The 9,216-nt window shown below is 37.6% G+C and overlaps 1 protein-coding gene across 1 annotated transcript; it reads right to left on the bottom strand.

The window, feature by feature from the left end:
• Positions 1-969: 969 nt before the first annotated feature.
• LOC138051812 (uncharacterized) lies at positions 970-5,573 on the bottom strand. Its single transcript, XM_068898082.1, has 2 exons — positions 5,420-5,573; positions 970-2,112 (listed from the first exon to the last, which is right to left on the bottom strand). Exons 1-2 carry the CDS (start codon positions 5,565-5,567, stop codon positions 1,433-1,435), a joined length of 828 nt encoding a protein of 275 aa, XP_068754183.1. The 5' UTR covers positions 5,568-5,573; the 3' UTR covers positions 970-1,432.
• Positions 5,574-9,216: the final 3,643 nt, after the last annotated feature.

Raw genomic sequence — 9,216 nt, 5'->3', positions numbered from 1 at the left:
CGACGCAGCACCACAGTTTCTTTAGAAACTACCCCCTTCACTACCAAGAGCAAACATGATAATCTAAACCATTTAAATTTTGATGAAACCGTTCCACAAAAGAACACTTAACGACCCTTAACCATCTGTATTTTAACAATGTCATTTCAAAACCACTTATTTCGTTTCGCAAACGATCACTAAACCATTTCTGTCTGCTCTTGAATTTTTGTCAGTGATGGCCGCCCATACTTTACGCAATGTTCTCTCTGCTTCTTGAAATCTTGCTTTAAAACACGTTCCACAATGAAGTTTTGCTCTTCGGAAAACAAATCCTCCTCAAATAAATAAAACTTCAAAAAACCTAAAATCAATTCAGTATCGTTTAGATTGCTTTAAAATTATGAAAAGAGCGTCCACGTAATGTAATCACAAATTGCAGGAATGTGTGTTCGATGATATTCAGCCTGGCGGGCCAAAACTGGTTTGATTAGAAATCCGAACTGACTTTCCGCATGGAACTGAGGCTCCGGGTTCGTGCCACCGGGTATTTTTTTTCAGTCCCTCGCTCATTGCCTCCCACTCGAGTAGCAATCCCTCGGACCTTTGAACTTCACTTGCAGGGTATCTAATCTGGAGATTGTAGGTTCAATTCCCACCCTGTTTTCTCTGCCCTTTTGTGGGTCCACTTCCAGATGAATAGCATGGGAATTTAAACTGTTCCTAGTTACATTCTGATCCGGGTTGCTCGAAGCATGGTTAGCACTAACCAGCGTTAAATACTATGGAAACCTGTAGGTTTTGGCACCTTTACTCAGTGTGTCAAGGAGCTAACATCTCCATTGTATTCCACAAGTATGAAAGTTTTGAAAAGATCGCTAACACTGCAGATGGTCTGTCATTCTCACAATTTAACGGGAGTGGGGCTCTTGCAAGGAGAGACTTCAAGATAGAAAATGTGATGATGCAGGATTTAAAACGTCAGATCTTAAAAATAAAATTTTATTTTCCACAGAACAGTACAATTTGTTGTACTTTGTTGACAATGGCCGTGTTTCCACGAGCAGTTTCTCAGGTCGCTTAGTGAAGTGACAACCGAAAATTCCGTGAAAACAGTTCCTTTCCCAAGTCGCTTAAAGTTAAGCGAGTCAAATTTCAATAAAATTCTCTTTAAATTTAAGCCACCAAACTAGGTAGCTCAAGCGGGTTGGCAAATACTTTCGGCCAATGAGGCGTCGCTTGCGGTACGTTATTCAAACCGGAAATACAACAGGCGTGCTATTTTTATTATTGTATTGGCGCGAACTCTCTCCTCATTTAATCTCCCGTGAAAACGCGTATTTTTAAGTCGCTTGACGAAGTCTGCAAACAAACCACTTTCAGGAATGTTAAGCGAGACAACGGCTATCGCGAAAACACGGCCAATATAAGCTTTCATTTAATAAACATGTGACTACCAGAAATCAGTGACACCAGACCCCCAAGGTTCTCTGTGCAACCAAATCTGAACAATCCATTTTTCCTCATTAATAACTGGGCATGAGCCATGGATGGATCGGGGATTTAATTCTCCTCCTTGCTCTTCAGTGAAATGATTAAAAAAGACAAGACATGATCTTGCTTCGGGAGAAACTCTCAAAACATCTTCTTGATGGCAAATATCCTTAAGTAATGGTTTATCATTTGGCATGCAAGGAAAATCAACAACAGAGTTTTTTACAGAACAAGGAAAGATAGTCTCACCACCATGTGAAACTGAATTTAAATACACCAAGAAAGTTGCATCTCGTTTCATTTTCTTGCCAATCATTGAAAAACCTGAATCATAATGCAGCTCATACTTCTGATGTGACGAGTATTTTGTCAAAGAAACTGGCTCTGCAAATTTCCATGGTAACCCAGAAAGGTCTCCAGCCAGGATAGCAATTTCTCTCAAAACAGACAAATTGGCATCCCTTTTGTTTTGTAAATAAAGAGAAGATGAAAAGCCACTTGCAGTATCTTCTGTAAGTCGTTTTTTGGCCAACTGCATCAAATTAAACCGTTGCTGTTTACTAATACAATTCCTAAAGAGTTTAACAATTGGATTTCTTGACAAAACAATCACTTCAGAGATATCACCACCTTTAAACCCTGTAAAAAGAGAGAAACAAAATCAGGGAACATGCGTTAGACTGATGATTATGAATATTGCTAGGTGATCACAACTTGATGACAAAAATACTGAATGATAATAAAACACAATACACACAAAAGGACAACAAAAGAAATGTGTAACATTGGATTGGTCTGGTAAGCAACACTGTCCCTATGCCCTCAAAATGATATTGATATGCAAATAGTGGGACAGAAATAAGGATAATGAAGGAAGTGCTTCAGTAAATGACACAAGGATGAGATTTCCCCTATAGGCCTCTTTCGATACATTAAAATTCGGCTTGATATTGAGGCAGTGAGGACAAAGACAAAGGGAAGTGGATGATATGTAAATATTCTTCACATTCATTCCAATGTGTTTCTATTGTTTTTGCCCTCACTGCCTCACTATCAAGCTGAATATTTGATATTGCAAAAATGGCCTATTATTTCTAACAGGCTATCAGATTCAAGTTAAGAAAATAGCTGAAAACTCTTTAGTTTTAGATATATAATAAGAGTGAGAGACAAAAGATTCTCAAAACATTTTGTCTCTCACCCAGGGAATAAAATTATTGAGATATTTAATACCTCAATCTTATTAAACCTTTGCCCTTTTCTTCCTTAAAAGGGTGTTTTATCAACACAATATTCATAATGACTATGATAGTACCATTCAGTTAAACTTACAGTTTTTCTTTTTAATAAGAACATTGAGGCTGAGATAAACCAAAATTTTAAGAATTAAAAAGAATTAAGACCTTTTTATTTTTCTCATTTGTATTTTAAATTAAAACAAAATAAAGGTAAATAATGTAAATTAACCTATTAACCGGTATAACATACCGGTAACAACAGTTTTCTTATTACTGTCAGGGTTCTCCTTATCAGGCGGTAACCGGTAAAATTTACCGCTTGTAAGAGCACTTATTACCACCTACAAACGCTCAGAAGTCGCTTATCCTTTGCAGAACGTCCAACATTAACCAATTGCTTTACCGGTTTGAAAAGGTGCCATACCTGTTGCACTGAAAACTATGGAGAACCCTGATTACATGATATGCATCTCAGTTTGTAATAATGAACAGTTCCTATTTATAATCGTTCCAAAATAAGTACAACACCATCAAAGTCATCAAGTGAAACAAAGTCTGATGTAAATTTAAAAACACCTTAACAGAGCCTCCAAAATTACACGTTCTTATAAAAAAAGAGTGGATTTCCAATGATATCAGCTTTGAGCACTGGATGCCAAGGGTACTATCCTAAGTAGTGGATAATACAAGCCATAAAACTATGAAAACTAAGCAGTACTCACTTTACACGCTTTGCTTGAGGTTGCTCTAGCTGCTCCAGGTGCAACAAGGTGAGCAGTGAAAAAAATAACCTCAGGCACCCTAGATATGGCTTTCAAGTCAGGAAGTTAATCAAACGGAGCAAGTACATGTACAGAATTCAGGGCCACACAGAGCCACCACACACAACCTAATGATAGTAACTGTACATGTTTATAGTTAAACCGAAACAAAAGTTGCTTAGAGTCTTAAAAAACACCTTTTAAAGTGCCACTGCAACGAAATTTCACATTTTTCATTTTTTCGCTCTTTTTCTTTTTTTTTACAGAACAACTTACCGTCATGTACAATGTCCTTTCGTCCAGAAAGAAAAAAATTAAAAGGACATCCTTTTTTAAAATTTTACTGCTCGAAAAGTGAAATTTTGCATCCACCATTACTCGAAATTGGTTCCAGTTGATTAAAAAACGGCAGATGAAAAAAATCTTGCGAAAAACCATTAAAAAAACGCTCGCTGGGCTTGGACAGGTGAGTAAGTACCACTTGAAGATTCAGAAAATGCAAAAACAATGAATTCGAAAAATTGTGTCGCAGTGGCACATTTTTTTTTTGCTTAGTGTTATGTTTTCTGTCTTGTACTGTAACTTGTTTGTCTCATTACATAATGTGCTACTATCACGATGCCTAATTTTTTTCATTTTCAGTTGTAATTTGTTTTGTTTACATTACTCATTATTGTACAAACTAGTTCATAATATATTGTTGACCTTAGGCCATTTAAGCCCCTGGCTTGGGCTCTACACCTGCATGTAATTTTATTCAGTGTAACCATATAATAAAGAAGTAAATAAATAAGAAATAATAATAATAATAATAATAAATAGACCTTTTAATGGTTTCTGACGCCATATTGGTTGGGGGTAAACATGGCTTAAATTACAGAGAATGTATGGAATTTTTCCAACAAATCCTTTTAAGGTCTGACGATTGTGTATAGCAAGATACATCTCTCAAAAAGCACTTTATTCTTTGATTGCACCCGATGTCAGGGAGGCCATAATAGGCTGATTTAGCAACAGAACGGGAATGTCAATGGCGACGTCGCGCGCAGCAAAACTACTGATGAGAATTTAGAATAGAGAAGAAAAGAGTGGAGTCTATTCCATTCTGAATTCTCATTGGTGTTTTTTCTGCACGCCGTCGCCACTGACGTTCACGTTCTGTTGCTACATCAGCCTATTAGGGAGCTTGCAACGACGACAGGAACAGCAACGAGAATGTCATGTAAAAACATAAATTCACGTTATTGCGATCACTTTGCGACTATTCCAAGCTTTTTAATATGACAAAGGTGTAGCAGTCCCTCAGGAATGAAACCGTTAAGAGTGGCGCTTAATTTAGGGGAGAAAATTTATCTCCAAGTGCTGACGTTCTCCATAACACCTCAAACTTGGTTATTTCACGTTGTTGCTTTGCTGACGACGGCAAAAATGAAAAACGCACGTGCAGAGCTTGCAAAGCTATTGTTTTTGTCCACTAAATATGCAAATTTGTAACGTTCTCGTTACCGTCGCCGTTGTCGTTGCTAAAGCTCCCTATTGGTGGAAAGAAAAATAGCGAAAACGTGAGCTACTTCAACATGACCGTCTTATCACGTGAGTGCAATCAAATAATTCTGATTATTTTCGTGAAGTATGACGATCAGAATGAAGCTAAAACGACCGTAAACGAAATTTGTACATTTCGTACAAACCTTTGTAAACTGAAAAATATGCAAACTCCCGCGAAATTTGAAGCGACAAGAGGAGATTTCTAGTTTTGTGCAATGATCTAATTTTCCGTTGGGTGAATGATACTAATAAAATGACTAAACATATTTAAAAAAAAATTAAGAGGTTTGAATTCGGCCAAAATCCCATACATTCAGTGTATTATAAATTTAAGACACGTTTCCCGCCAACCAAGATGGCGTCAGAAACCGTGAAGGTCCATTATGTACCAGAACTTACCATGCAAAAGCAGGCTGTCGTAAAAGTGACGTGTCAACGACCATGAACATGATTCTGACGAAAGCTGTGCAAAAGGGTGTTGGAGTAGAAAGAGCAACAATGTTATTAGGGAGTATTTTGGACTCATCTCGCAACATGAAGAAGGCATACTGAAGCATTCTCGTTCCCAGAGCCGCCCGGCCTTCTTAGCCGCCAAAGGCTGAGCACGAAAATCAGGTTTCGTGCCAACATAACAACCGTACTCTACCGGTACCTCGAATTAACGATTATGGTTATTTCGTAATTTGCCCTGAATTGACTATGATCGTTAATTACCCAGTATCAAAAATATCATAACCCTCTTTGCTTGTCCCTCGAAAAAATTTTTTGCATCAAAAAAAAGTAAAATCTATCTGGCATTTTGCGAAAACAGACGGCTTAATTGAAAAGACATACTTTCGCGAATGCCAAGACTCAACAGGCCGTTCTTCGCAAACTTCAACTTTTATTTAACTGATGTCGCTCGTCTTCAACCTTTCTTCTCACACAGCTCAACTATCTGACAACGAGCAGAACTTTAGCAAAAAAAAAACATCCTAGCACAATGAATCATTTTTAGAACAAGACGCCGACCGGAAAACGCGGCGTAAACATACTTTTGCCGATGTATGAACAGCTAATCAACTTGTCAGTCGGTTGTACATATTTAGATAAAAAACACTACCCGCCTAGATTAGCATATGCTATTTGCGGGATAGTGTAGCCTTTACCATTGTAATAGTAAAATAAGAAGTTAATAAACTCGAACTTGAAACTTGATACCCTAGCAAGCCGCGCGACCGTGGATAAGTTCCAACTAAATGAGACGAAATGCAAACTTTAACCCTAAGAACCCTACTTCTTCCGATCCAGTTGTCGTAATGGCATGCCTATTGATTTAGTTACTAGTGTCAAAATACTAGGCCTTAACATCTCCATTGATTTGAAATGGAATTGTCAAATTGACTTCATTATTAAGAAGGCTAAAAAGCGCTTGTACGACTTATCTCAGCTTAATTTTCCGCACTTGTATTCGTCCGATCACAGAGTACGCATGTCCTGTCTTTCATGACGGTCTCCCCGTGTACCTCTCCAACGAGCTTGAAGGAGTTCAAAAGCGGGCATCATTTTTCTCTTTCTTTTTCTCTCTTCATATAACGAGGCCTTGGTTGAATCGGGCTTAACTTAACTAAACTTTCTGACCGCCGCCAGGAACTGGTTGACAAACTATTTAAGAAAGTTTTACAGAGGGAACAGAATAAGCTCCATGAACTTCTTCCAGCCCGCAACACATGTACCCTTAACCTAAGAAATATGCGGAAGTTTAAGCCAGTTTTTAAGACGAACAAGTTTCGTAATAGTTTTATTACTTGGTTGCCAAACCCAGTCGGAATCTGGGTTTCATTTCGTGGTTTTTTATCTTTATTTATATTTATTTATTTTTTTCCCGTGTCAGGAAAATTCTTGCCTGTCACTCCCCTGCTAAGTGGTGTCTTTGAGCATAGAGTCTTCTGTGCTTATTTTGTTAGGTTTGAGGGGGGCTGGGGTAATGCGTAGATTCCCCTGGTGCACACAGGAGAACATTCAATTATTAAACCTGCAATGGCGTCGAAAGTCATCATTTTAACGCGCATGGCGTTTTAGTGCATCTTTAAACAAAATATACCCTTATGGACCTCAAGAATGGAACTTCAATTGGATAAATAAGGCAGGCGGTGAAAAATAAATGTCTGGAATCTTAAAAGCGAGGAGTAATGAACTTCGACAACAACTATCGCCAGTCGAGCAGAAATCAAAGTGAGCTGTATTTCTGATATTTTACCAAGTGTGCTGTTATGTAGATCACTTAAACCAAATGGAAAATTCTCTGGTAACTTATGGGTTCAACAAAGACAGGAAAGGAATCGAACACCTTAAGTGGATCATTGATCTCTGTTCTCTGCACAGTCCTCAGGCAAAAAATAATTGGAAATATGACAGCCAAGAATTTCTTGAAAGAAAGATTGCCTCTATTAGCAAATAGTTGTTTCTTTCAAAACGTATTTCGCTGGAAAAGGTGGCCTTTATGAATTCATCATGTTTTGTAATATGCGAGTTTAACTGGATAGTTTTTATAGCAATAGTAAAGCATTTTCGAGTCAAAATGAGGTTAGCGCCTTTCTGTTGTGTTAACTTAATTAAATATACGAGAGTTTGTATTTATCGTCTGCTGTAAACTTGATTTCCACCCTCAAAATTACCTCCAGAACCTACTTTTTGCGTAGAATAAGCTTTTAGAATGATGTTCTTGTCTTCTGTGGTGATACTTGACGATTCGGGAACAATTTGTGAAACAATATGTATCACGGGTCACACGCGCAACTTGATCGCCTGAACTTGCCCGATTATGCATAACATCCACATCCCATTGAAAAAAACTCATAAAATATTCGCAGACCGGTCGATTTCTCTGAAATTTGAAAGGGTAATTGCTAACGAATAGAGAAAGATTTTCACAATAACTAAAAATTCCTGTGTTAAGCATGAGAATTCGACGAAGAGGTAAATGCGACTAAATTTGTTGCGTGGGTTGCTATTTTTGTGTTTTGATTGTTGTGCAAATTTTGACAGAGAATATTAAATTATGAAAAAATATCTACGGACAGGTCGTTAAAAAAATCTTTATTTTTAGCGATTATTTGAACAAAAAATATGGAACGCTTGACAAGAAATAATATTTTTGTTGACATCTGAAAGAAGAAAAATTTCGCGGGAGTCAGGACGCGGTGAAAATGAGTTAACAAATTTGCATACGTGCGTTAAAATGTGATACGCGAGGAGACAGGAATTTTATTTCTCTGACAAATGATTTTGTCATTGTAGCGCAAAATGAAGTTTATGAGGGAAGGCAACAACATTTCTTTAACTTCCTGGTTAATCCAATTTATTCTCGGTTTTCACATGACGTCACGACCGCCATGTTGGTGCCCAAAACAAAGAAAAGGCGGCCATGTTGGTGCCCCGACCAAATCCTCCGGGAATTTAACTCTATTATTATGCAAACGCTTCCTTTTGTTTTCGTTGAAAAACATGGCTGTTGATCACGTGAGTGAAAACCAGCAATTGCTACGACTTACTAGTGCGAAGATTGATTACATGAAACTCACGCTTTTGCGAACTTTGAGTGTCATGAAATTACATCATTTGCGTAACAATATATCCTTTTACTCTAACACAAAAACATTCAGATAGTGACAAACTTCATATTTATTAACCATTTCTTCTGCTTTTGTGCTTGTCAGCATTGTGATTTGGGACAATTCGCAAGTCTGTTTTTGTATCTCATAGATGTTCAGATTTTCAATTATATGACCGCTCAACCACGCGATTGTGTGAATAGTTCACCCTGAAGTCACAATAGATACGTTTCTCAGGAATCCGACAAAGAAGGCTTCGAATTCCTGACCCGACAGATGAAATGTAAATATTCAGTTTAATATTACAACAAAATTAAAAAACCAAAGACGGAAGTTTCTTGGCAAAAAGTTCGTCGTTTTACTCTGAAAACGACGAACGATTAACATTCTTTCCCATAGTTCATTCAGTTGACACAAGGTGATCACGTGCACCTTTACTCAAGAGCGTGTTTGTTATCTTTAAACTGAATTTATTACCAAAGCTTAAAAAACTAAAAGACCTCAAAATGGGACAGGATATTACAAACGAATTCAAGGTGTGAACGTGTGAGCCAAAGGGCCTCTGCTGGCGCGTCATGTAGGTGACCCTCAAATGGTCTTAAT

Source organism: Montipora capricornis, chromosome 1, assembly GCF_036669925.1.
Source record: "Montipora capricornis isolate CH-2021 chromosome 1, ASM3666992v2, whole genome shotgun sequence".
Lineage (NCBI taxonomy): Eukaryota > Metazoa > Cnidaria > Anthozoa > Scleractinia > Acroporidae > Montipora > Montipora capricornis.
Note: the sequence above shows the minus strand (reverse complement) of the source record. Positions and strands in the feature narration are given on the sequence as shown.

Excerpts from the sequence above, each read along its gene's own strand:
- LOC138051812 (XM_068898082.1), bottom strand. The coding sequence starts at position 5,567 with ATGCCTTCTTCATGTTGCGAGATGAGTCCAAAATACTCCCTAATAACA. Across the intron at positions 2,113-5,419 it reads CGACAGCCTGCTTTTGCATG|GGTTTAAAGGTGGTGATATC; the intron begins GTAAGTTCTGGT and ends CTCTTTTTACAG.